Here is a 26,964-nt window from a genome sequence, read left to right as displayed (position 1 = left end):
CGCTGTGCCACACATGTTCATGTAGAAAGCGCAGTAGACGGAGACGTAGATGGATAGATGTAGGCAAAACCCGGCCGAGTAGAGTCACCGGATGTTGATAGGATGCGGTGCCATGTGTAATCGTGTAAGACAGTGCATGGGTGACCCTGGTCTCAAGCTGGTGCCGAGCGAATCGGCCTCGTACGCCGGTGGTTCGCCAGTGGTGCGGTAGCGCAGGGCGTCGTGTGTTTCTCTAGCTTCCACGGCGAAGGGAAATTGATTCTAGCGGCGCGCGGATATTACGAGGCGGGAAGGCGGCCTCTTTCGGCATGGCGAGCAAGAAACGGGCGTTTTTCTGTTGGTTCATCTGGCGGCGTGGCTGGGTTTTTTCTTTGCCCGACAAGAGTACCTTACCCAGCGGGTAGATCTCGCCGAAGAGCCGGCAGCGAGAGGCATGCGAGGTGGTGTCCTGGCTGACTCGATGATGTCGAGAGTGGAGATGGTTGACGGACGGCGCGGCGCATCGAAGTGGTGCGGTGAAGGGCGATAATCTGGCAACGGTTGGCACTGTCGAAAGCATCGTGGGTAGGTGGTCCCCGGCAGCAGTGGCATTGAGTCTGTACCGGCGCGTGGACATGCAGAAAAGTAAAAATACACAAAATGGCGATGGGCAAACGGCAAGAACAAAGCAGCAAGGCTAGGACGGGTAATTGGTTGGGATAGGCAGGATGGCTGGAGCTTCCTGCATCAAAAGTGGTCAGTTGACAATGAAAAAAAAAAAAGGAAAGACCCTTAAACCCCACCATGGCGAGTGCAAGGCGGCAGGCGCACCCCTCCACCACCGGCTGACGATGACCTCTTGCCTGCTGCTTCGGTGCTTCCTCCAACGGAACGCGGCGGTGGGGGCATGCACTGGCCAGGAAGGAGTCTGTGCCATAAATTGGACCCCTGCTGCAAGTGCAACCACCACATGGAAAGTCCGCTGAGCAGTTGCAATCGGCCCTTGGAGACCTCCAATCCTGGCTGCTCGGAAGGAGGAACCCCTCACAAGCAGGGCATGGCCGGTATTGTCTGCGCTTACAGGTAATAGGTGTACATTGGATTGGGCGTCAGCGCTGGCCCAAAGCTACGATTGCAGCCGCCTGCCCGAGGCGCGTGTGCAAACCCAAAGTGGATGGCAGGTGCATTGCAGTTGCCTTTCTTTGGTCCTTCCTGTCGCAACGTTCCGTAATTATTAGGTGTAAGTCATTCGAACATTGGTAGGGAAGGAGATGACCGAGGTGAGGGAAACCGCGGCCTAGGAGGACACTAGGAGCAAGGTACCCACGACCCCAGGAAAGAATGAAGGGCAAGAGAGACTGGAGCTGGGCCAGAACTTGCTCCAAAAGATATCTATGGATGGAAGGAAAGCAGGAACACTGTGAAGGGTCCTGCCCCTCCGTGCCTTACATCCAATCAGTGGTGTCTGCCTGCAGTTCACAGTGTTGCGACTTGCAGCCTGCAGCCCCTCCGAGTCCAGGCCTCTCTCTCCACCCGGCTCCTCGCCTCTTCGAGTCCCGTGTCCACATCCAGCCCAGGACCCCTCACGGAGCAGTGAAGGCTCCTCTTACACGGAAATTTCTCCAAAAATCTGCCACGATATTAACCCTCCCCCTCTCCCGTCCCGTATAATTGCGGCATTCTTCTACCACCTTTGACCGCCGGGAATCCGGTGTCAGCCAACGCCCGTCAAAGTCGCCGCTCGTTATCTGTACCTCCAGCACAGAAGACGCATTAATACACACAGCATATTGCCAGGTTCGCCACTCGGGAGCCGGCGCTGCGGTTCCTGCATATTCCCCTCAGCTGTTCGGCCAGTTCGAGACCTGCCTCCAACCCGTGGGACGGCCATCAACTGATTCCACCGAACCGCACGAATACGCACCGCCAATCCCTTTTCGACATCTCTGTTCCGTCCAACAAACCACCAGCCTCCTTTCAGGCGCGCTCCCGGTCGACTTGCCATCGTCGTCTGCCCGTACGACAATCCCGACGTCAACGCCGACTCCGATCCCGACTCCCCTGCATCGTGCTCCCGTCCGCCTCTCGCTTGCAACCCATCACCCATCTCCAGTAACAGGAACACCAGTTTGCCGCGCCGGCCACGTCCGCTGCATCGTATTGCGCCAGCTGCACGCACATCAGGCAACGCCACTCGAACTGCGCTGTTCTGCTCTAGCCTCCAGTCCTTGCAGCTGCTGCCCCTCTGCACCCCTCGCCTCTCTCTCACCAAGTCTCCAATCGCCTATCCGCTCCTCGTTCCCGAGCTGCGCGCTGCTGCCCATTCTTTGCCAATTATTACAGCACCTTGCAGCTGCCCGACTTGAGACGATCGCCGATCCCTCCACCTTGACGGGGATGCCGTGCCATCTGCTGTTTCTTCGCCTGCTGCATGCCTGCAATTCCCCGCACTAGCTTCGAGATCAGCAGAAAGATTGCGCGCTGTCACTGCCAGCGCCGCCAGTAATTTGACCGACAAGGTCGAGACCACCACCACCAAACCACACACACCACCAAACGACGTCGCCCCAGACAAGACAAGACAGCAACAGCACCAGATTGCCAGCCAAATCTCTTGCATCAGACCCCCAGACCGGACTGCATTCTCAGCCGCCAGACTTCGTCATACTATCCCACCGCCTCGAAATCCCCCCCTGGACTACAACAGCCCAGAGCATTATTGCCCTACCTCCGTCGCTTTTATCTTCCGCAAGCGAACGGCCACAAATCCATTTTTAATCAAACCACGACCGGCCGCCCAGGTCCAGCCGTTTCTTTTCCCCCCAGGAAAACTAATCAGCCTGTCCCAGAACGGCCCTGAGGGTACGCCTCCGATCAGCCCAGCCGAGGGTCACCTGCAACATCAACCGCGAATTATCCCGACCCCCGCCAAGTCGACTAAGACCGAGGGACGACTGCGATTTTACGAGAACAGGACTCGAGACCATGATCTTTGAGGCAAACAGTCCCAGAAACCACGAACCACACAGCCCTCCTTGGGCTTGAACGTCGCGACATTTCCTCCCTCCAAAGAATCAGATGCTTGCTGTTGCTCGCGCAGAGTCCGCTGTGACCTCCTTCCCCCACACCCTTGCGACGTCATTAGCGCCTTCTTCAAGACCCTGGTGCCCTTCTGAGGAGCATCACCAAACCACGGCAGGGATGACACCCAAGCCAGAGGACGGCGCTCCTCTGCAGCCCACCGAATCGAATTCGAGCGAGGTCCCCGAGCTACCACCACCGCCCAACCCGTCGCTGGACCCGAGGCTGAGCATTACCGATGCCGAAAGCCCTCCCAACGCACCCGAGAATGACGACGTCTTCAAGCTGTCACCGCGAGCGGCCATGAGGCTCCTTAGCGGTGGCATCGAGGCTCTTGTTCGCATCACGGGCGATATCCCACCCACACCTCCGCCAACGAGTCCGACGCTACCCAACATGCGGGGAATGACGGCCGAGAAGGAGCTGATACGAACCAGCTCGGAGAAGAACCTGGCGAGGATGCGCCAAGAAGCTGAGGCGGCCATGACAGCGGCTCAATCGTCCCCTCGACGGCCTACGTTGCCTTCTCACACAAGTGGCTCCAGCGGGTCAGTCTCGCAGTTGATAGACGGCGTCCATCTTAGGCAGACGCAGACGCCGACACCGCCGCCGCCATCGAGACCTCCCGAACCGTACATAATTATTGGCGAAAACTCGCAGCCAATCAATCTTCAGCACAGCGCCATCACGCGCAAGTTTTACTCCAAGAAGCCGCCGCCGATCAGCATCGAGGAGTACCTCACGCGCATTCACAGGTTTTGCCCCATGAGCACAGCCGTGTATCTCGCAACAAGCTTGTACATTCACCGTCTGGCAGTCGAGGAACGCACAATCCCTGTGACGAGACGAAATGCTCACAGACTGGTGCTGGCCGGGTTAAGAGTGGCAATGAAGGCGCTGGAGGACCTCAGCTACCCGCACAGTAAGATGGCCAAAGTTGGTGGTGTCAGCGAATTGGAGTTGGCAAGGCTGGAGATCAGCTTCTGCTTCCTCGCAAACTTCGAGCTGGTGGCGCGAGAAGACACATTGAAGAAGCACTGGGAGGTGCTCAAAACGGAGCAACCGATCAAGATCCTGCAACCGACCCCGACTCTGTCGCTGAACCGCAAACCCAGAGACAAGACGTTTGCTGGGAAAGAAAATGAATGGAACTGAGGTGACAAGTAATAGGGGCGAAGACCCCGTTGTTTTAGCAGCGTATTTGTGGCATTTCCAAGGCATGAGAGCATGAGCAAATTGCATTGCGGCGGTGTACTCTGGTTACGATACATGCCACCCATTTGCTGGCACTTGCGTTGGGTTAGGCGACTTCCGCCAAGCATTAATGGGCGGGTTCATCTGCTAGAAATGCATCTATCTCGTGAATCCATGATACCCGGCGTCGGTGTTGGAGAGTCACGAACGTGGTTTCAATCTGCCGCTTAGTATTCGTTTCGGGGAAGGAATTACCTTGTGATTATGAGACGTTGGTTCTTTGTTTACCTCATCGAGTATAGTTTTCATCCAAACATTCCTCGTTACTTGGCCTTGCAGAGAGCTAAGATGCGATGACATGTGCGCCTTGAGAGGAAGCCAGTGATATCAGATTAGAAAGTAGGTCGCCTTATCGATAAAGTTGTGTCCCTCGCCTTATCCGCAAGGTCTTATCGAGTCAATTGTTCATCTTGGCAGGGGCGCCTGGTGTTGTCACTGGTTCAATTGTCTGTGGCAGTCAAGGTTGCCTGTGGAAACGGAATGTCCCACTCTTTCGCGTGGCCTCAGTCGCCAATTGATCTGGTCTATGCGTGAGGTTCCTTCGCGGAGGGGGAAGCTGCAGTTCAGGCCGTGCAGGCGCAGCTTCCTTGGCCGAAGCTTCAGTGCAGCAGCTGCAGCAGCAGCTTCCCCCAAACCGAAACCTGGAACAGCGCCCGGCTTGTGTGTTTTCTTTCGGCCGATTTTGCGACCTTCGACTTTCCATCACCCGTTTCCGGCCAATCGACATCTCGAACTTGACGTTTTCCACGCTCCTTTTCGCGTTTCCTTTACTCGCTCGTTTTTGCGACTGAATAGGCGACAAATCGACCAAACTTTGACTCGACGATCCTCATTCGAGAGAACGGCCGCGTCGAATCATCCGATCAAACAGAACCTACACCACCCGAACACACCGCACGATCGCGAACCGCGGCAATGGCTGACGAGTTCAACAACGACGTCGAGGTCGTCGAGGAGGCCTCCACCAACCCCGGCGCCGACGTCGAGATGGCCGAGGGCACTGAGGCCGGCGACAACGCCCAAGAACTTCCCTTCGCCGAGGGCGGCGAGAGCGACCCCGTCGAGCCGCGCATCACCTTCGCCAGCTACCTTGCCAGCCCTGTCGTGACTATTCTCGTCGGTTCGAGCGAGACGGAGGCCATCCTCACGGCTCACCAGGCCCTTCTCGTCCAGAGCCCGTTCTTCAAGGAGGCATGCGCGCAATTCAGCGACGACGGCAGCGTGAGTGTATTCGAATGCGCCGCCTTGACTCCGTACTGACATGACACGCCATAGCCACGACAGGTTGAGCTTGTCGGCGAGGAGCTCGACTCCGTCGGCTGCTTCCTCGAGTACCTCTATACCGGAGAGTACTTCCCCCGCAAGGTCGCCGGCTCACGCACCCTGGAACCCGACCCATCGACACCCGATGTCGACTCCGACGGCACCCAGCTGTTGAAGCACGCGCGCGTCTACACTCTGGCGGAGAAGTTTGGCATGCCCGGCCTGCGCTCGCTCGCCAGCTCCAAGATCCACTGCGTCAACTCCACCGCCAAGGGCGAGATTGCCTACGCCCGCTATGTCTACGCCTACACCAGCAAGGACGACACCACCATCCGCGCCCCCGTCGCAAGCTTCTGGGCTACGCGCTCGCACACCCTCCGCGCCGAGGCCGAGGAGGAGTTCCGCTCTCTCTGCTTGGAGTACCCCCAGTTCGGATACGACGTGCTCAGTATGTCTTTCCCGTATGTTGTGACCGGATTGCTGCTAACAGTTCACAGCTCGCGTCCTCGACGAGAAGCTCAAGCGGGAGCGCAACGAGAAGCTTCACCCTTCTTCCTCAACGCCAGGAAGCACCCGCAAGCGTGCGCGCCACAGCCAGATCTAAAAGGTGTTCGCAATTGGCGATTGAGAGGTTCAATGCATGGTATTCCCGACTCTGGATGGGGAATTTTCTCGCGACACATTTGGGGCGTTTGTTGACACTGCCGCCATATCCGCGTTTGTTTTGATGGGGCAAACATGCGAATATCCAACAACAGAACTCGCGTGCTTTTGACCTTTTCAAGGCAGTGTACTGTATAATAATTGCCGTTTGGGAACAAAAGATGGTGACTGGGACAGCGTTGGGCCGTTTGGCAGCGATTTTGCTGGGGGAGCATTGTTCACCTGTATACTACGTAACTGCGAAGTAATTCGTCAATCACATGAGAGCATTTCCTTCTGTCAGTCACCCAGGAGCTTACCTCGGAATGCACCGTCAACACGAAATGCGGAGTCGGATGGCAGGGAACCCTTGGCGCCCTTGGCACAACCTCCAACCAGCCGGCCCGCGGATAGATTCTCCGCACATTCGGAGGAGGATGCTCCATTGATCTATCTGAAGCGTGCGCGGGATACCGGCACATGTCCAATGTGAACATGACCTGTCGAGCAGGATATTTGAACACAATGGTCCCCTAATTCTCAATGACGTGACATTTGCTCACCGTTCTGGAGTCTGTCCGTTGGGTCAATTGCTCACATTCACTTACACCACCATGACCGGCCTCATCACCAAACTCCTCGGCCTCTCCGCCTACACAGGCCTCGTCGCAATCACCCTCCCACACCTCCAAACGCTCAACCTGCCATCACCATCCCTCAAAGTTCTCACCGACGTCCTGCCCTTCCTCCAAACTGCCTCAAACTCCTCCACGCCCGCCGCCGAGCCCTTCCAGTGCCATTCGCAAAACTACACCACCCAGCTCGTCTCCCTCGACCCCCTCGTGATCTACATCCACAACTTCCTCTCCGAAGCCGACATCCCCGCCCTCCTCGCCGCCGGCGAGCCCGCCTTCAAGCCCTCGTACGTCTACAAGGACGGCCGCCGCCAGGGCACGCCGGACCGCACGTCCTCCTCCGCGGGGCTGCCGCTCGACGACGCCGCGGTACAGTGCGTGCTCGCGCGCGCGGAGCGCTTCATGGGCACGACGCTCGCGCCGGGGAGGGACGAGATGGGCCCGCCGCAGCTGGTGCGGTATACCGCGGGGCAGCGGTTTAATGTGCACCACGACTGGTACGACACCTTCCAGCCGGACCGCGCGACTGGGCGGGAGAGGAGGTGGAACCGGGTTGCGAGCTTCTTTGCGATTCTGGAAGATGAGTGCGTGGGCGGGGAGACGTGGTTTCCAAAGGTGGAGGCGGTGGCGCCGCAGGACAAGGCGAAGGATGGACCGTGGAGGAGGTTTGAGAAGGGCGGGCTGGCGTTTAAGCCGGTCAGGGGGAATGCGGTGTTTTGGGTGAATTTGCATGCGAATGGGACGGGGGATGAGAGGGTTGTGCATGCGGGTTTGCCGTTGGCGGAAGGGTTGAAGACGGCGATGAATATTTGGCCAAAGAGGTATATCGGGCCGGAGGCGTGGGGGGTGAGGGAAAAGGAGGTTGTTGTGGATGAGGCGGAGACTGATCCGGCTTGAAGACGGGTTCATGGATGTGTGTAAGTCGCGGTGGTGAGTAGGATGCAGTCAGCATTGTTGTCGCCTATGCTACGATCTTCATTGTCGTCAAGTAGTCATATCACATAGGACGTATAAAAGGATAGTCAGTACAACAAGATACAGTCAGTCCCATTGCTAACGCGACATTACACTACTATCAGGCCTTGTTCTTGTCTACAATGATCTTAGGAGACACCCGAATCTGCCAATCACTGACATTGTGATGATCCCCATACGTCCTCAACGCCCTCGACAAAATCTTGTACTCGCCGCTCTCGACCGCACCTCCATGGGAGTAGTTTCCGCTCGGCCACCACGTGCTGGACGGCAGACGCGGGTACTGCTGCACGGGAGCGTCAAAGTACGCGTCCGAGATGAGGTTGTAGTGCTGTAGGGAGCCGATGTACTTGTTCTGGCCTGGGACGAAGGGGTAGGCCCAGTCGCTGGGCTCCCAGGTCGGGTCAACGAGCTGTTTTGGGGCTGTGTTAGTTCAAGGTCTGTGAGGTGCAGAAATGGGGTGTGGGGCGTACGTCAAAGGAGAACTCGCGCGTGGGCCAGAGAATGTCAAAGTCGATGGTGAAGGTGTCCTCGATTGTCATCTTGAAGGTGTCGTTCTCCTTGACGAGGACGAAGTCTGGGGTTTGGACGACGGGGTCGATCCAGCCTTCGGCCCAGATGTTGCTGCCGTAGACGCTACCTTTGATACCTGCGGGTTGGATGTTAATCCCGTTCAACATGAAGGAAGGAGTATTCAAGGGCAACGTACCAGCGTAGGTAACGCGGAGAGCCTCATCGTTGGAGCCGATGATGTTGATCCAGCCGCCGTACACAGGGAAGAGACTGGCATCGATTCCGGCGGGCTCGACAAAGGTCACTGTGAATGTGCCAGTTGCACCCGCAGCGATCTCAAGGATTGATGCAGAGAACGTGACGGTGGCGAGATCCTCATCCTTGGACGAGTACGGAACCGGGGGGAAGGCGACAACGGGATCGCCGTCGGGCTTGGTGGTGACTGTAGACCCGGCCTGGTGAGCAATGTGGTACGTGACGGTCTCGTTGCCCCTGTTCTGGATGGTGACCTCGTGGGTTCCTTGGAAGTGGTCGGTGTCGTTGAGGTTGAGGACCGCGGGGTTGATGGAGGTCTTGTATGTGATGACCTTGAAGGCGTCGACGAGGCCTGCGCCCTGCATCGGGATGGGTCTGAATTCGTTAGCTTGGTTGAGAATTCACAGAGGGGAAAACTTACGCGAGGGAACCACTTCCATCGTGGTGAGCCACCGGATTTCCGCTTGACGTGATCAGGTGGTGGGCAGTGTTGCCCGCATCGGCGATGCTCGTGCGGCCACCGTTGGTGGAGAAGTACAAGGCTGCGACACCGGCGATCTGTTCATAATAATTAGGCATTGATATTGACATCGCGATGAGGGAGTGACTTACATATGGGGTTGCCATGCTTGTTCCAGACAGAACAGCCCATCCGCCTTCAGAGGTGAGGTAAGTAGACAGGATAGATCCACCTGGACAACATTAGTATTCACGATGGCATACTGAATGAAGGTACTCACCCGGTGCAGAGATCTCAGGCTTGAGACGTCCGTCTACCGTCAAACCCCACGACGAGAAGAAGTCAATAGCACCAGCGATGGACTCGGAGTTTACTCCGGGAATACCCACGGCCTGGCCTCCGTTGGCGATGAACTCAAAATCGACCTTGCGGCCGAGTTCCTGCTGCTTGACGAGCCACTGTCCATCTTCGTAGCTGATGAGGCCGAACCCAAGTGGTTGCTCTTCGGGATTGTAGACCCCGCGGTTGGGGATTTCCCACGGGGCATTCTCGAAGTTGTAGTAGAACACCCACTTGACGCTTGTGCCGAAGAGGTTGGAGTCAAGGACTTGCCAGCACTCGCAGATACAAGTACTCCGGGGAAGAATGAGGACACTGTCAGAAGAAACATCCGGAAACTCCCAAACGTCGCAGGAGTCAAGACCGGTGTAGTTTCGGTCCAGGAAGTGGGCAGGAAAGCTTCCGTTGCGGGACCATTGAGCGGTGTCGGAGCTCACGTAAAGAATCTCACGGGTCTCGTTGCCACTGGAGCGAGCGGTAACCTTGAATGCAGCAGTCTGCGTATGCTCAACACTGCCGACAGCAGTGACACCGAAGCCATTGGCGGTGCTGCTTGTGTAAAAAGGACCCATCTCGCCACTGTTGCCAGCAGCGACGGTGACAAAAGTCCCCTTGGCCTGAATGTTCGAGGCCACGACCGCAAGAATGTTCTCAGGAAACCCGGCATTCGAGCCAAGCGAAGCAGAGATGATATCAGCGCCATCCTCATGAGCCTTGATGAAGCCCTGGGCAATAACATCCTCCATACTGCTTCCGCCACAACCGAAAACCTTGTAGATCCTCAGTCTGGCATCAGGCGCGACACCGGGCAGGTCTTCATGCGAGCTCGCCACGATACCAGCTACGTGAGTTCCGTGGCCGGCGCAGTCCATCGGGTCGTCATCGGGCATATACTCTCCACCGATTTCATAGTCGTCACCGACCAGGTCGTACCCGCCCTCGACCTTGAATCCGGCACCGAAGCCGCCGCCGAGGTTGGGGTGGTTGTAGTCGATGCCCGTGTCGATGATGGCTACGACGACACCCTCGCCAGAATGGCCCAGCTTGTGCACCTTGTCGACTCCGGTCAGCACGTGAGGGTCCCATTTCGCCTCCGGCTCGGACATGATGTCCGATGCGTTGGGCTTGAGTGCGTAGATGGCGGAGACGGGCCATATTTTCTCGACCTCGGGGAGCTCCTCGATCTCTTGGAGGGAGGTGGCAGTGTGGTTGAGCAGGTCGAATGAGGCGCCGTGGAAGATCTCCGAGGTGAAGTTCAAGGCGGGTTTGGCGGTGTTGTTGGTGAGTTGGAGACTCTCGAAGAAGCCCTCGGTGTCCTGTACTCATCAGCCATGAAGTCTACGCATGGCATTCTCACACTTACGGGAGTCCCGTCACGCTTTCTGAATCTTGCGGAACCGGCTGTCGAGAACTGGACTGCGAATCGTCGGCTGGGGGGCGAGAAGGGCTTCTTGTCACCCAAAGCAACAGCGGGTACATCGGCTGCGAAGGTTGTGGAGCTCAAGAGGAGCGAGACCACCAGGGAACCGAAAGTCGAACGCATCTTGAATCAACCGTAGGAAGCTTGACCTAAGAGTCAGACGGATGTGAAGTGACTCCTCCTGTCTCAAGCTCTTCCGTTGGTGCACGGTGGCAGGTCAATATATATGCCATGCTCGCAGCATCTCGGCGCTTGACGGCCGACGCATCGGCGAGTGACAAATGCGAGAGCGTGCAAGTCCCTAGTCGTGGAAGCTGCATATTGAATATCTGCAGGCAAGAAGGTATTCCACTGAAGAATGGTGTTATCTTGGCTCGATGTAACCCTCAATCGGGAAGGTCGAGGCAGAAGCTCGCCGGCCAAGTCTTGGCAGGAACATGCTTGCTCGTCCAAGACCCTTTCAGAGGAAGCACCTTGCGACCGATCACGCTGGAAAATCATGTAATGGATTCCAGAATCTCCATTCCCGCCAAATATGCCTCCTGGTCGCCCGCGCCAGCTGAACCAAGGTCAAGAATAATCAGACGATCTGATAAGATGGCTTCGGCCTGTAATATTGTCGCCCACTTGCCCGGTGGACCCTGATCGGGCTGGAAAGAGAGTTAATGTTGAATAAACGCGCGAATTAGGCGCCGAGATCGCAGAGTGTGGTGGGCTTAGCTCCGTTGTTGGCCGGGATCATTGGGAACACGATGTGGGGGACGACCGACGGCCAATAGGCTCACTTCCTGCTCATGCGCCGTCGCCCGCGTAGATTGAACTCATATCCGAATTGCATGGCGAAAGATGTCGGAGCGAGACCCTTCGTCGGCTGGGCTTCGGCTCGCCGGACACTCGTGGTTGATGAATAACGGTTGACAAAGACATTCCAGGTCTTGCCTCGACAAAAGGATCTCCTTACTCAATTGCTTTGTTGAACTCAGCAGAACATCGAACACAACACTATCATTGTACAATTCACAACCATCTTTATTGAATCTGGGTTACGTAGGTCAAAGAGAAATCACAATGGGATTGTCTGGGAGTTGTCTGGAGAGCGCGTCTCAATGAGATTGTTCCTCAACAACGTCAGATAGTTTCTTTTATGGCGTAAAGTGTTAGACGAACAATTTCAATAAGATGAAATCCAAGCAACTTGCGCCTCTGGTACTTAACTTGCCATGAGCGATATTGATCCATTCCCGCCCATCCCATCACCCTCACACTCATCAGGACAATTTTTTCCACAACAACGACAAGCTCGAAAGGACCACCAATACTACCAAAGACGCTTCAAAGTCGGCCCCGGAGGCACACTCAAATCACTTATTATACCAGCACAAGCGATTCAAGTCAGCTCTTGTCATAAGACACGGACCATCTTCGCAAGAAGGCAAGCAACCTTTCGACTGACATCAAAATGGCTCCCAGAAAGACAAATCCGCCCGCCGCATCCACTCACCATATGAAGACCCGTTCGCAACGTAGAAGGGAGCAAGCAGAAGCTGAAGCTGCAGCAAAGGCAGCGGCAGAAGCGGCAGCTGAGGCTGCGAAGCAAGAAGAAGAAGAAGAAGATGATGACGATGAGGAGGAAGGCGAGCAGGACGAGAGCGATGAGGTCAGTGAGAACGAAGACGTCAGTGATAACGCCGACGAGAACGGTGACAACGACGACGAAGGTCAAGACAATGGCGATGTTGAGAATCATGGCGATGACGAGGGGGAAAGCGATGAAGATGAGATCAATTCGAATGGCAAGCGCAGTCGTAGTCGTTCCGAGTCACCACCGCCGTCGCCGAAGAAGCCCCGTCTTGAGGAGGGTGACTCAGGGGAGAGTGAAAACGACGAGGAAGATGAAAACGAAGACCATGAAGACCAGGATGAAGACCAGGATGAACATCAGGACGAAGACAAAGACGAAGGCAAGGACGATAACAAGGACAACGAAGGTGATGACGAGATGAACGACCCCGACGAAGATCAAGACAATGATGAGCCGCAGAAACCCAATGGTCCTGCCGACGAGGATGACCACATGACCGACAGCGAGGAAGGTCCGCAGGCGAATGGTGATGAAAATCATGGTGAAGACCACGGGAAAATTGCAGGAGGACCAACGGCAATCGATCAGTTCGCAAACAACAGCAACAACAGCAACAACAACGACAACAACGACAGCAACGACAACGACAATAACATCGTACAAAACAATGCACCGCAGCATACAATCATCCGAGACGACTATTGGCCCAACATCAGACCTCACTTTGAGAGACTTCACCGGGATTACGTCAACGGATCGTCTGAGGAGCACCGTAACACCGAGATACAGATTCCTTGCTGTGTTTGCCACAATCTTACTTCGGTGCCGTTCAGCTCCGAACACTACCCTGCCGGCCTTCACGATCACCAGGAACTGGCCGCCGTTCTGCCTTGCGGCCACCTCATCGGCCTTGACTGCTTGACCGAGTGGAGGCAGCAGGCAGACTTCATTCCACTCCCATGTCCTTACTGCCGTCGCCCTTTGGATTGCGAAGATTGCTTTGTACCATTCCGGGTCTACGTTCTAAACCAGGTTGATGTACCACCGCCGACTTCGTTTTCCGCTAACCCTAATGAGGGTGGACTATGCAACACCTGCCACTCGCGTAACAGCTTCATTGTCAACACAGTCTTGATGCCGGACCTTCGGCCAGGGATTGCGAACCCCTCCAATGGCTTGTTACGTCAGTGGGTCGCCCAAGAGGCCAGCCGGGAGTATCGGGAGCAGCGAAGAATCCATGAGACAACTTCCAGTCACCACGCAGCCACGTTCTTAAATGTCTTCTCGACTCTACGCAGTGAAGCCAATAACATGCAACAACAGTTTATGTCCCAATACCCTGCCCTGCAGCGACTGGAGTTTGACGCCAACAATCAACGTCCGTGGAACGCGCCATTTGACTGTCCGCCCAACTCAAATGCCTCCTCCACTTCGCCTCAAATTAGCAATCACTTCGTTGACTCGTTCAACAGCACTGTCTATACGGATTCAGGCAATGGGTCAATTGACTCTTTCAACAGCACCGTCTATCCGCCTTCAGGAGTTCCATCAATTGACTCATTCAACAGCACCGTGAACCCGACTTCGAGCGATACAAGCGTCCCTTTTATAGGATATGATGGTTCGACTGACACCTCTAGCAGCTCGTTTTTCGAAGAAGCTCGGTGGCAAGGGCACACAGACGAATCTGATAGCGATGCAAGTAACGGAGGCTCTAGCTCTACAGACGTTCAGTACTGGATCGATTTCATGAGGAGACAAAACCCCCATTGATATGCGAAGAGGCTTGTATATTTGAGACGATTGAATAGGGTGGGCGTTTATTGATTATCCGGGAGAGGGAGTCTGGTGTATACGCATCCATTATGACAATGGATCTGATTCTCTTGAATTTGGGGCATTGTTCTCACGGCGTTTTGGTAGATTTCATAACACGACATCCTCTTAAATTTAGACGACTTTCTTTTGTCTACAAAGGCCTTGGCCACATTACAAAGACATATTCGTTAAATTTTATGATCGCTCCTATGCGTATGAAAAAGAGCTGTCGGCCCCGGCAATGCTTTCGAAAAGGTCGTTATCCGAAAGCCACTCGATTCCGGAGCCCAGGAAACCACAGTTGTTACCGCCTTGCCCAAGTGTGATGTGATCATACAGGTTGACGTCGTGAAGGATGTCAGTAGGTGATGACGCATCCAAGCATCTTTGACTTTTGGCCATGTCTGATTTTACTTCCCCAGCCTTGCTAGCTATGGTGCCCGCAACTTGGAAATCCGATCCTTGACCTGTGGTCTCCCCTAGAACATCATGTAATGTATGGCTATGGTGAACAGCCTGGATGCTAGATTTGGATTTTTCTGAGGTTTTCCAGTTCTCTGTCATGTCCCGTAGAATCTGGTGCGCCCTCTTTGATGTAGGATACGAGTTGCTCAACTCTGAAAGCATTTCCATACAGCTCTGCAGAAGGTTTTCATGGGGTGTCTCTCCGCTCAGGCGGCTGGCGATGAGATGTATTGTTCCGGCAATAAAAATGAAGTGAATTGCAGATGGTGGCATCTGCTTGATGTTGTACAACTTGCGATGGGCAAGAGCTAGTTTCGAAATTTTTGTCGCAGCTTTGCAACACGCAATTGATGAGCTGAAAGAGGTCGAATCTTTCATGTTGAGATCTGCAGTAACTCGAGAGAGGTTCATGAAAGGTCGGTGTAGCATTATGAGGTTGAAGTAGAAGTTCATGCTGAGTCAACACCTTGGTTAGCCCCTCTTTCCTTAGTAGTAAAGCAAGCTCTGGGAAACATACTGCAGGCTCAAGACTTCCGGAGGTGTTCTAACGCTTTCGTCACCAGACCATTTCAAACTTTGTGGCAATATCCGATGCCACTGCCACAACTCTTCATGCAATCGCCGAGCTGTCGATCTCAGCTCGCTCGGGGTTCGTCGGTTTCTTTTACCATAAATCATAGTCTGGGTTTTCGAACACAAAATCGACAGAGTTGAAGACGCATGGAGATAGCATAAAGAGCAGTCTTCATCGCCGCCAACTTCCTTCTCGACTTGCCGTTCTGGTATAGATGTAGTAATGTCGTCATCTCTGAATGTAGGTGGACGCCCACGACAAGCACTTAGTAGACTGGGAGAGAGTATTAGCATCAGAAAGGTAGGAGCATACATAGTTTTCCTTTGCACTTACACATCTGCTTGATGGCATGCCCAAAATACTCTTTGCCTCAGTTTTGCCTCATCAGAGCTCATTCTCCCAGACCTCAACGCTTTTGAGCAGTCAAGATGCAACCTCAGGTCACTTGCTATCCTGGACGCCATGCCTGAAGAACGGATTCTTGGTCAGTGTCTCGCGAAGGCATTTCGGACTTTGAAAACTCACCACTGTACATCCAGCCCAAAGAGGTGTTCCCTGCTGCCTCAAACCTAAAGCCCAGGACCAATGCTGTTTGGACTGTTGTGATGGCCGGGTGCTCAACTTCGAACTCGAGCAGCTCACGCGCCCTCGTCGCAAAATTGTCGCCAGCAAGTCCGCCAGATGATGCAGAGTAACGCACAACGCCCTTGTCAAGACTGATCATCGAAGCCAACGAAAGTATCGCGTATAATAGAGTCGAAGTATAGAAAGTGCGGTCGCCTTGACCTCCACTGTCGTCCCAAAGCTTCCGATGACGGACAAACAAGTCGCGATCGATCATGAGCAAATGAGGCGCCTGCCACTGCCAAAAGAGATCGAGAAGATGCGCGACAATAGGTTCTGGCTCTGGATGTACTTCAGATGGTACGCAAGGCTGTCTATTAGGAAGAGGTGCAGGGCCGTTGGCTCCGGAACCTCTTGCAACAGCATCATCTTCCAAGTAAGGAAACATGCTGGTGTATCCCAAATATGCATCATTCTCTGCGGCGCCCTCTTCTGGCATGGCCTCATCCATTGCCGAAGGGAAGCTCAATTGCTCTAGCATGGGCTCACTGTATGGGATGTGATCGCTCGAGACCGACTCAGATCGGAGGGAGCTTGGTGTAGGTTCGGCCCGGGGCGTTGTGATCCAAGTCTCTGGCTTCTCATAAGAGGGCATCGAGACTGTCCTTGTGTGTGTACCAGGACTAGAAGAGCTCGCAGGGCTTGGAAAAGAGAATTGCCTCAAGCTTCTGGAGCTGTCGTCGTCTTTGAAGATCCCAGATGATTGTCCATCAACCCGGGAGGCATTCCTCACGAACTCTTCCAGGGCCTGCATTCGCTGATGCAGTGCCTTGGATTCGCTCGGTCGGCGATGGCTGCGCTTGTCCTCGCCATACCGCACCTCGCACTTCTCATTCTTGTTCCGACATAGGGTGCAAGATCTTCCCCCTTCACTCAAAACCTGGGAAATATCACATCGTCTTTTGTCTTTTTTGCATCGAGTGCATGCAAAACTGGCTCGGCTCGCATGTCGGTCGGGGGGCATCGTTGTTTCGAGCAATGGGGTATCGTAAATACCTAGGTGGTTGTGAGAGCAAAGAAGCGCTGATACTCGTCAAAGGTTAAGAGTCAAAAACGGCTGCAGACCAGAAAAGCTCCCCCAATTGCACACAGCAAAAAACATCGTGAGGTGAGGGGCACGTCACGGTTCGGTTCGGGGTGTCGACCGACCGCGTCCGTTTATGCCGATCGTGCTGCCAAAAAAAAGTTGACGATGTGAGGGGAAGGTGTAAGCGCAGGATCTTCCCCTGGTTTAGTGCATAACAGCCCAGCCAACGGGCACAAACCAACAAAACAGCACTGATGGATGGATGGGTGACGTTGCCATGGATGGCTCAAGGTAAGGTTCTGGCCAGAACGCGGTGAACTGTCCGGTCCACCGGTATTGTGGATAAACGAGGCGAAGTATTGGGCGTGTGACAATCCAGGGATCCGTATTTCAAAGACACAGCTAGCTGTTCTGTGTGAAGCTCAGAGCTCCTCATCAGCTGTGCTCGCTTGTGATTATTGCTGCTGCTGTCAACTCAACCCCTTTTGCCCCTTGGACCCTGAATCAGCATCCGTCCGGAGTGTAATGCACGATCTGGTCAGACTTGTCTCATGGTGGAACTGCTAGACTTGGTTTAGCTGCCCAAGAAAACCCATAAATAAGGAGATGGACTCAACATTCCCAGTTCCCCGGTGGGTCGTCCGATCACAGGAGCCTCACGAGACCCCGTCTTCCCTCCAAATGCCCCGCGAACACCCCGGACTCCGCATGGAACCCCTCTCCACCCAAGCTCAAAGGCCGTTCCAGGCGGGAAAGATGAACCAACCAACCACGGATCCCGGGCGTCCACACCGGCTTCAGCCCTCGGGTTTCCTAATCGGGTAATCCGGCGCAAACAGCCTGAAATCACCGAGAAACAACCACTCGGGCACTTGTTGGTCTCGAACGAGGATGCTCGGGGTCTGGGGAGGGGTTGCCCCACGCGGCATACTCTGTTCGGGATAAGACGTGAGGTCAGGTGTGTATCAAAAACTCAACACGAAGGCGGCGGAAGTGTGGCAAACCCTTTTCCGCATCAACGGGGATCTCGGAGACGTTGGGCTTGCTTTCTTCGCCTTGGATGATTTGGTCATTACGTGACACGCCGGGAGCTCCATCTTTGTGTGTCCATCTTTTTTGGTTCAACAATTGGAATTGGGAAACACCAGCCGCTACCTATCTACAGACTGATGTCAGAATGATTGTTGAGAGGGAGGCACAAAAGTAGAGGAATCTTACTCTATTAATCGCTAATACTTTTGAATATCCGAGTTGCGTACCAATTACGCCAAGCCAGTCTGCAAACCCCTGATTGCCACCATCGCACCCCACGCGCCGGGGTCGGGGGGTTGGGCACCTCCATTTTCCGTCGTGCTTCCAACGTACGTCGCCCGACCGAGCTTTGCCTTTGCGGTTCTAGTTGCCTCCGCGCCGTCGACAGCCGCCTGGACGGCGGAGTCGAAGCCTCCGTTCCTGATGCTCTCCACGAAGGGGATCAGGACGTCGAGGACTGTGCGGTCGCCCACCTTCGCGGGGGTGTAGTGACTGAGGTGCTCCAGCGCGGAAGCGAGGGCCAATTGCCAGACAGACAGGATGCCCTTGGACTTGGCAAGGGGCGCGTTCTCCTTGACGGAGTTGCACAGGGACACAAAGAATATGCCCAGGATGCCGCCCAGTGTGCCACCCATCTTGCTCTCGACAATGTCTTCCAGCTCATGCAAGACAGCGACAATAGAGCCGCCATCGGCGACGCCCTTCTTGTCCAGTGCCTCCAAGAGGTGTGACGCGCCAGTCTGGAGGGTTTCTCCACAGTCTCCATCCCCCATGATCATGTCCCACTTTGTAATGTCGGGTTCGGCGTCGATCACTGCAGAGCAAGCCGCACGCAGCATGGACTTCAGGATCGCGGGGTCCATCTTCACGTCGCTGTTCGCATCGATCGTCTTGGGTTCTTCGGGGGCTGCGTGAACGATTTGGGACTTGCGATCGCGTCGTACGGTCTGGGCTCCGGCCATGGACTCCCAGTGGGTGTTGGTCTTGATGTCGACAAACTCCTTGATCTGCTCAGCTGAGAAGGAGCACTTCTTCGAGGCTGCTGTGATGTTCATGAGGGACAGTGAGAATGCAGGCGCATTGAGTGATGTCTCGAGGGGACCAGCGAACACTCTGACTGGCTTGACGTTCCACTTCTGCTCCAACTGCTGGAGGACTTCGTCAACCAGCGCACCCTGCTCCAGGTAGGAGATGCCGCCGAAGTTGCTGACCAGAAGGATGGTCTCATCGCCGGGAGTGAACTTGACATAGGATCGCTCGGGGTCGTCCTCCTTCAAGCAGTACTCCAAGAGCTGGTCGACCAGGTCTTGAGGGGATGGCCTTGGGGAAAGCTTCTTGTAGCCAGGCTCGTTGTGAGGACCAGTGCCGATCTCCAGCTCGTCAGCCTTGAGCTGGGCGTGTTCGGTACGTCCAGGAACGTGGCAGTGGTCGAGGGTAGCTGCGATGGAGACGATCTCATTCTCAACCGCAACACCAAGTTGGTAGATCTCATCGAAGGAGCCGGCCTTTACACCGGCAGCGCCGCATGTGACCTTGAGAACACCGAGCTGGCCAGCAAGACCACGTCTGCCAACCAAGCTGCCCTTCTTCTTGCCAACCGAGACGTCGTCGCCGCAGATGATAATGCGGCAGTTGTGTCCCTTACTCCTGGCCTTCTCGCTGGCGAGTCCGAAGTGAAGGCAGTCACCAGTGTAGTTCGTGACAACGAGGAGAGTGCCAACGTCTGAAGGGACAGCCTCAATGCCGGCCAAGATCTGCTTTGCTGAAGGGCTGGCGAAGATGTCACCGGCGACGGAGGCAGCAAGCATGTTCTTTCCAACGTAGCCGGACCACGCTGGCTCATGACCTGATCCTCCGCCAGAGATGATGCTGATGTTGGACTTGTCGTAAGTTGTATCGAAGACGACGCGGTTGGAGGCGTCAAGACCCAAAGAGGGGTTGTAGGCGATGAGACCTCTGAGACACTTGTCGACCAGTCCATCTGCGGACTGGAAGATGTGACGGTCTGACATGGTGTCTGATGTCTAGGGTGAGGGAAGTGTGAATTTGGCAATAGGGGGAAGCTTTGAGATGATCTGAAAGATGACCAGATGGATTGGAGATGGAATGACCTGACAGGAGTTCGTTCGGACTGAACTTGGGACAAAATGTAGGATGACGGGTGGGTAATATCATAAGGGCTGTGCGGGGGTCGGTTGTGAACAAGGGATCTAGCGGGCAATCGGCCTGCTGCACCCCGGATTTCCGCAATGAGAGATCAGCTGGGGTTGGCCTACCCCGTCTTCACACTTCCGCAAGTGTGATTCATACTGCTACTCTGTGCAGGCATGTGTGTGGTCCCCTTCAACTGCCGATTTTCCGCTCTTCCGCCACGTCGGGTCTGGTGTGCGATTATCCGACCAGCCAGGTGACGCGTTTTGCCTCTCCTGCTTCAAAACAGCTCCCAATCCCGTCTTGGATGAAACATCGTTGGGAAATCATCGACAGTACAAGCAAGGAACAACTGCATCTTGCACTATCATCGCCCATCACACTCCTGCCTATCTTATTACACTCGGAATCATCAAAACATATCAAAATGGGCAGCAACCCGGGCCAGAAGTACCGCATTGTCGTCGGCTGCGACGTAAGAGAAACCGTATCCTTCGTGGTATGAGACCCCGCTAACCCCTCAGAACAGGAGGCCGGCATCAAGTACAAAGACACGATCAAGGCAGACTTTGAGAAGGATGCCAGGGTAGAATTTGTCGAGGATGTTGGTAGCCACGAGGGCACCGACAAGACTGCGTACCCTCACAGAGCCGCCGCCGCTGCACAGATGGTCGCTGACGGCAAGGCCGATCGTGCCCTTCTGATCTGCGGCACTGGACTCGGCATGGCCATCGCCGCCAACAAGGTCAAGGGCATCCGAGCCGTAACAGCACACGACAGCTTCAGTGTAGAGCGCTCTATTCTGAGCAATGATGCCCAGGTTCTGTGTATGGGCGAGAGAGTGATTGGTCAGGAGCTTGCCAGACGACTCGCGAAGGAGTGGCTGAGTTACGAGTTTGACCCTAAGAGCGGCAGTGCTGCAAAGGTGCAGGTTATCAACAGTCTGGAAGCCTAGATTATGACCAAAAGTAGAAAATTCAAAGTCATTTCCCAGTTCAACATGCGCTCTCAACTTTCATGTAGCCCTGATGCCACGACAGTGATGCCACAAGATATCGCGAACACTGCGTCACACGTGTTTCCTTCAATAAGCTAATCATAGTACTGAGGAACCTCGTTTCAAACAAGGCACTCAGTGAGAAATTTCACCGCATTGACAAAGGTGTAAAAGCATTTAAACCATTGCTTGTTCCAGTCAGAAATGGCAACCAGAGTAATCTGACCAGCTCTCAGTTTTAGAAGGGAAGATTTATCTTGAACTACTGTAATAGTTCGGCGGGCGTGAATACGTGCGGTGACACGGTAGTGAGCAGCACAACACATCTCTCAATTTCCGCAAAGGTATCATTAGTGAATCAGAAGACGCGAAAAGAATTTGCAAAGAAAGTACACGGAGGAGATGAGAGCTACCAAGCGTCAGAACGAAGTCAATGCAAGGTGTTCAGCCGCAACTTGCATCATCATGAATTAACCTATTGAGTTTATTAATCACTTAGGTAATGGATGAGATCGATGAAACACAATCAAGTGTTCCGGAGAAAATCCCAGCAAGCTTCATCTGTCATGTTGCTTTCATCCAGTTTCCATTATGTCAGAACACAAAATAGCTGACAGCGGTACCCAGTAACCTGGCTGCGGGCGGATACGCGGGTCGGACGATTGGCCCGCACAGTTGGACATCCCAAGTGGGCTTTTCCGCAAGTCCATGCGCCGTGACTCCGCTCGAGCTCGCCGGCGCGGAGAACCCCCCGATTTTCCGCGGCACCGCTATTTAGGTATGGAAGGATCATTTTCATGCGATGGACGCTTCCGAATGGCTTCAGCGGTACTTGATCTGAATACCTATCAACAAACTCATACCCATATCAATCATGACTGCATCACCACAACGGAGGCTGATTGGCCTCTCAACCAAGGCATACTTCCCTCTCCGACGTACCATCGACTTCACCAAAGAAGTTAAATCTCAACTCAGCTCTCTTCCTGCAAGTACCTTCGAAAATGTCGACATCTTTCTCATCCCCGACTTTGTCTCCATCTATCCTGTCAGCCAACTACTAAAATCCTCTCCCGTGCCGATCCGGCTTGGCGCGCAGGACTGCCACTGGGAAGACTTCGGCGCCTACACCGGAGAGGTCAGCCCCTCGGTGTTGAGCGAGGCTGGGGTGTCAATAGTCGAGGTTGGACATGCAGAGAGAAGGAGGATATTCGGTGAAGACGACCAGATCACCGCCAAAAAGGCAGCGGCTGCGAGCAGAAATGGCATGGCCCCGCTGATTTGCATCGGAGAGAAGGCGAGGGGAGATGTGCAAGTTGCACTTGATGAGTGCCAAACTCAAGTTGATCAAGCCTTGGCTGATATCCCTGATTCTGCGGAAGTCATCATCGCATACGAGCCGGTCTGGGCTATTGGTGCTGACCAACCTGCCAGCGAGGACCACGTCATCTCTGTGGTGAAAGGCATCAGATCATATGAGAGCATGAAGAAAAGGACAGGATCTACTAGAGTGATTTACGGTGGCAGTGCTGGACCCGGGCTATTTGAGAAGCTTGGAGAGGCTGTGGATGGCTTGTTCCTCGGCAGGTTCGGGCATGATGCTACTCGATTCATGAAGACGATATCAGAGGTCGCCAGCTTCAAAGCATGAGGTGGGGGGCATGCGATAATAAGGAGAAGATGACATGCTCCTATTAAACGAAAATTCGAAACATATTAAAGGCAAAATAAGCTCTCCGTGACTGTTCATCCCAATGCCGCTGGTCGTATTTAATAAGTCGTTATCGGCTGGAATGGTGTGTTCAAGACACGCCACGACTCAACCCCCCTGCTGCCCAGAAACCCGTGCCGCACTTTCCGTCGCCAACGCAGATGGAATTGTGATATTTGACATATTCATATGATACTCCTATTTTGACGTCGGACTCGGGTTTTCCCTGCGTTTGAAAACCGGTCTCGTGAGGCTGTTTCTCCACCTAACTAACGACTGGAGGGGTAGACGGCAATCGACGAGAGCACCTAAACGCCATCGGCACGGCGTTTTCAAGTAGGGTTCGTGAGGCTCATCGCAAGCGTTTTGGTAAACAATGCAGTCCGACCAAGTTGTGTACGCATTTGCGTTGAAGTGGTTTTGAGTAACCTATAAATCTTTTGTTCATGAAGTCGAGGCCTGCATCACAAAGACAATTGAGGAGGACTACTGCCAGTCCCAGATAAGTCTTGAAGGTAGGTATATTTTACTCAAAGCAAAATTTCAGCTTTCTACCGGAGACGCCGTCAATGCCACTGTTCCTTTCGGCACTAGACGTTGCATCTCAAAAGCCTCAGCGTCTCTGTCGGTGATACGACAAGTTACTTTTGCCATGTCAGAAATCCACCGCCACTTTGACGGCAGGGGAGGGCGTAAATGTGATGGATGATTCTCGACGTAGGTCAGATCTGATTCGGTCTTTCCCGCGGGGGAAAGGTATTTTTAACAGCAGCCGGGAGCGGCCGCCTACAGTGGGATCCCCAACGCTGAGAGTGCAGCGTGACTCTTTGTATTTAAACGGGCCTCTAGGTCGCTGTGAACAGAATGAGACGCGACTCTGCCGTCTCAATGAAGGCCCATGATGTCTCATCGGAAGATGACCGATCTCCGTCGCTGCATGACTAGTTCAGAGTAACCAAGTCGGACTTTGTGTCCTCGGCAGCTCAACTTACAACAGAGGACTTCAACTCGATGTCTCAGTGCATCTGTACCATTGGCCATGTCTCAATAATGATGCAGCCAGCGAATGGGCCACCAGCGTTGGATATCCATGAGTAGTCTCATGGCGGTCAGCAGAGAGTCAGACTCAATATATTAATCGCTCATGACGATGTTGTTCTGTGGGTACCTCCATACCTGTAGGTAAATGATCTCGATTTCAACTTTCAAGGCGCTAGCTTAGCCTTCCGACCTGTCAAAACACGGGATCAGCCTTGCGAGAGACACTTTTAGGGGGGAAAAGAACTGTGCCGGTTGCTCCAACATCCAATGCGCTCGATAGCAAGTTGACAACTGTTGCTTTTCAGTCTGTAATAATTCCAGGTGTTATTGGCAGCGGTGGTGATGCGTTGCAACCCACCACACACGGTGTTCATAGCCTCCCTGGGATACCCTGGCAATTAGAAAACGTGTTTGTAGCTGGCATTATGATTCGTTGCTTGGCTTAACTCCTCAACAATGGGCTTTTCTCGGTCCGTCTCAACCAGCGGGTGACATGCGCATCCTCTCTTCCGCATGCCGCGGGAATCGATTTTCAATTGCCGAACGTCTAATTGAGACTCAATCACACCTTTTCTACGTCCATCCCAGCTCTGTCACTGTCAAAGCTTTGCTAAGCATTGTGTTATTAGATGTTGTTATATCTTCCACGTGATGAACTTCTCGGCGATGAAGGATCAACCACGGCGCTGGATATTAAGTCAGCGGAATTTCGGCCTAGAGTTCAAGAGAAACGAATCAATCGCTCAACAAGACTATCCGACGGCAAATGATTTTCCCACCTCGTGATCAGTGGAGGAAGCCTTTTGACTCTTTTCGTCAGTTCGCCAAGTGATGGTGAAATGGAGTGCATGCGTGCCGTGTCGCAAAGACTATTTTTGTCTGAGCAAAGCAGATTCTACCCGCAACTTTGAGGGCGGGCCCGGTCGATTGATCCCTTTTTTGCGGTGTTGTCTCGATCCCTCTGCCGGCGTTGAAGTCGGCGTCGGTGGAGCCGGAATTGTGGTGGGTGCGCTCCGAGTCAATGACCTGGCTCAGCCCCATATTGGCATGCTTTAAAGCCGTGCTCCTTCATATAAAAAACGCGCTGAAAATGCAGATCAAATCTATGCTCCTGAGTCAAAATAATGAAAGGCTTATCTTTCGGTACATACGGTGACAGACTCACCTGACGTCACCTTAACTGGTAAACTTAGACATCGTCGTAGAGTACAAATCTCAATGAGCACCCAACCCCAGATTCTCATGAAGTGGTAGACAAGGAACCAGGCCTGACTCTCATTTACAATCGTCACTCTTTTTTTGCTTTTTGCGTTTTCAGTTATTGCCTTTTATTGCAATGGTATTCCGATCGTTTCTCACCGTCGGACTGCTGGTCGCTGCAGTCGCCGCCATCTCTCCAGACGACATCCTCGTGACCCGCCAGACGTTGGACTGCTCTCCAGACTCAGAGACGGGACTCAAGCCCGAATGCTGGGCGCAACTGAATGTAACCGACTACATCACGAAGTGGATTGTCGAAAACGGCACGAAGGCTGACTGCGATAACTTGGGCTTCGCCCAATGTTTTCTGGCCTTCAATGGATACGGCGGCCGAACGTGCGACACACTCACTCGAGACACTTGCGGGGCTTTCGAAACTGCTGGTGTTGCTGCCAACTACTACTCTCCTCAGCAATTTTACACTCTTTGGAACATCTACGCAATTTCGCAGTTCTTTAACCAGTTTTCAGAGGCCCTCTGGAACGGACATTCGCTCGCTGCCGACACAATCGGGGATATCGTTGCTACCGTTTCCCCGTCTACCGACCCACAGGTTCCGAGCACTCTATTGTGGACTTCCATCTCCGGCGGGTTTTGGATGGCCGCCGTCGGTGCTTTCGCGAACCCCCTTTTGGCTGGTGTTGCTACGGGCATGGCTGTTGTCACCGGCATGAGCTCGTTCTTCATGAGTTCGGTTTCCGGCTCTTCCAACTCTCGCTTCATTACGCTCGGCAAGATCGGTAGCGAGCTCGCCCAGCTTGTCATTGACTACCAAGGTAGCCTTGAGAACGCGCTGAAGGAGCTTCAGCACAACAGCACCCTCTTTATTGCTGCCACTGAGCCCGGTGGTTTCAGCCAACGTGCTGTCACCAGCTTGAACCTTCAAGCCACCGAGCTTTATCACGATCTACAACTTTTCGTCCTCTCACAGGCCCTAAAAGCGAACGGCATCGTCTCTGCCCGCTCAACTGATGTGAACGCGCTTGATTTTGCACCCCAGACGAACGGCCACATCTCATGCCCCGGACTTGGCCCCGCGGGCAACTGTTACCAATTCTGGATTGATCCCGACACGGGCAGCTCTTACGCACTCCACAACCCCAAGGAGTGGAAGAACGACTACGTCGATGTGTTGAACAAGATCCATGACAAGAGCTGGGCCAACCTGAGCGAGATCTTCAAGGTTGAAGACTGCCAAGGCAGAGACCCCAGCTTCGACGGCACCAGCAAGGTGACGTGCTTGGCATCGCATGGATGGTGCGAGTATGCCTACGACGGCCAAACTACCGTCACCGAGTCCAGGACAGCCAACAAGCAATTCACCAACTGCAACAACGATAAGTCATGGGGCACTCTCTGCGACTGGATGAACGGCGGCCTTGTCCTTCCTGTGTCTTATCTCGGACCTCTGCTGAAACTCGGTGAGCTAGCGTGGTGCAGAGAGTATTAAGGGGATTGCAGGTGCGAATGGAATGCAGTAATGGACTGCAAGCGCTGGCTCGTCCGTCGTCGATCGTGAATCCACCCACTGTCAATGTAAATAGTTATCTTCTTCATACAATGTACATGAACATCCCAGCCTCAGATCCTCCAAGTGTCCAATCCTGAACATATTTGAATGCACACCTGACATCTGACAGTGCCGGTGGGAGGATACGAATAACAGAAGCAAGTGGGGGTTTTCGCATTCACCCCGCACAATGTGAACGGGGTTGCCGAGATCGAGATAAAAACATCTTCGCATTCGCGTCCCGTGCTTTGACGGCCCCACATGGCGACATCCATTGAGAAAGTCGCGTGGTCGGAAAGTGTTGCACTGCAATTAGGCAGTGACAAGTGGACTGAATTGTCTAAAGTGCATGTACT

At 54.0% G+C, this 26,964-nt stretch overlaps 10 protein-coding genes across 10 annotated transcripts; 7 read left to right on the top strand and 3 right to left on the bottom strand.

The window, feature by feature from the left end:
* Positions 1-3,180: 3,180 nt before the first annotated feature.
* Positions 3,181-4,215, top strand: PCL7 (PHO85 cyclin-7; the record flags this gene model as incomplete). Its single annotated transcript, XM_037322791.1, has 1 exon — positions 3,181-4,215. One exon carries the CDS (start codon positions 3,181-3,183, stop codon positions 4,213-4,215), a length of 1,035 nt encoding a protein of 344 aa, XP_037179160.1.
* A 1,014-nt stretch (positions 4,216-5,229) lies between these two features.
* Positions 5,230-6,181, top strand: CGCA056_v007542 (uncharacterized protein; the record flags this gene model as incomplete). The annotated part of the gene is made up of 3 exons (XM_037322790.1): positions 5,230-5,535; positions 5,590-6,025; positions 6,075-6,181. 3 exons carry the CDS (start codon positions 5,230-5,232, stop codon positions 6,179-6,181), a joined length of 849 nt encoding a protein of 282 aa, XP_037179161.1.
* A 652-nt stretch (positions 6,182-6,833) lies between these two features.
* On the top strand, positions 6,834-7,751 carry P4H6 (putative prolyl 4-hydroxylase 6; the record flags this gene model as incomplete). Its single annotated transcript, XM_037322789.1, has 1 exon — positions 6,834-7,751. One exon carries the CDS (start codon positions 6,834-6,836, stop codon positions 7,749-7,751), a length of 918 nt encoding a protein of 305 aa, XP_037179162.1.
* A 178-nt stretch (positions 7,752-7,929) lies between these two features.
* Positions 7,930-10,939, bottom strand: vpr-13 (Minor extracellular protease vpr; the record flags this gene model as incomplete). The annotated part of the gene is made up of 7 exons (XM_037322788.1): positions 7,930-8,241; positions 8,303-8,478; positions 8,539-8,972; positions 9,019-9,155; positions 9,210-9,289; positions 9,338-10,712; positions 10,760-10,939. The coding sequence occupies 7 exons, from the start codon at positions 10,937-10,939 to the stop codon at positions 7,930-7,932; spliced, it is 2,694 nt and encodes an 897-aa protein (XP_037179163.1).
* Positions 10,940-12,275: 1,336 nt separating this feature from the next.
* On the top strand, positions 12,276-14,171 carry 1a (Replicase polyprotein 1a; the record flags this gene model as incomplete). The annotated part of the gene is made up of 1 exon (XM_037322787.1): positions 12,276-14,171. One exon carries the CDS (start codon positions 12,276-12,278, stop codon positions 14,169-14,171), a length of 1,896 nt encoding a protein of 631 aa, XP_037180281.1.
* Positions 14,172-14,423: 252 nt separating this feature from the next.
* On the bottom strand, positions 14,424-16,633 carry CGCA056_v007538 (putative transcriptional regulatory protein; the record flags this gene model as incomplete). Its single annotated transcript, XM_037322786.1, has 4 exons — positions 14,424-15,135; positions 15,199-15,528; positions 15,589-15,721; positions 15,781-16,633. 4 exons carry the CDS (start codon positions 16,631-16,633, stop codon positions 14,424-14,426), a joined length of 2,028 nt encoding a protein of 675 aa, XP_037180280.1.
* Positions 16,634-18,168: 1,535 nt separating this feature from the next.
* On the bottom strand, positions 18,169-19,950 carry DAK-0 (Dihydroxyacetone kinase; the record flags this gene model as incomplete). The annotated part of the gene is made up of 1 exon (XM_037322785.1): positions 18,169-19,950. The coding sequence occupies one exon, from the start codon at positions 19,948-19,950 to the stop codon at positions 18,169-18,171; it is 1,782 nt and encodes a 593-aa protein (XP_037180287.1).
* Positions 19,951-20,516: 566 nt separating this feature from the next.
* On the top strand, positions 20,517-21,044 carry CGCA056_v007536 (putative ribose 5-phosphate isomerase; the record flags this gene model as incomplete). The annotated part of the gene is made up of 2 exons (XM_037322784.1): positions 20,517-20,564; positions 20,619-21,044. The coding sequence occupies 2 exons, from the start codon at positions 20,517-20,519 to the stop codon at positions 21,042-21,044; spliced, it is 474 nt and encodes a 157-aa protein (XP_037180286.1).
* A 916-nt stretch (positions 21,045-21,960) lies between these two features.
* On the top strand, positions 21,961-22,737 carry CGCA056_v007535 (putative triosephosphate isomerase; the record flags this gene model as incomplete). The annotated part of the gene is made up of 1 exon (XM_037322783.1): positions 21,961-22,737. One exon carries the CDS (start codon positions 21,961-21,963, stop codon positions 22,735-22,737), a length of 777 nt encoding a protein of 258 aa, XP_037180289.1.
* A 2,437-nt stretch (positions 22,738-25,174) lies between these two features.
* Positions 25,175-26,548, top strand: CGCA056_v007534 (uncharacterized protein; the record flags this gene model as incomplete). The annotated part of the gene is made up of 1 exon (XM_037322782.1): positions 25,175-26,548. One exon carries the CDS (start codon positions 25,175-25,177, stop codon positions 26,546-26,548), a length of 1,374 nt encoding a protein of 457 aa, XP_037180288.1.
* Between the last annotated feature and the right edge of the window lie 416 nt (positions 26,549-26,964).

This window comes from Colletotrichum aenigma (genome assembly GCF_013390185.1).
Source record: "Colletotrichum aenigma strain Cg56 chromosome Unknown KSG_Cg56_contig04, whole genome shotgun sequence".
Lineage (NCBI taxonomy): Eukaryota > Fungi > Ascomycota > Sordariomycetes > Glomerellales > Glomerellaceae > Colletotrichum > Colletotrichum aenigma.
Note: the sequence above shows the minus strand (reverse complement) of the source record. Positions and strands in the feature narration are given on the sequence as shown.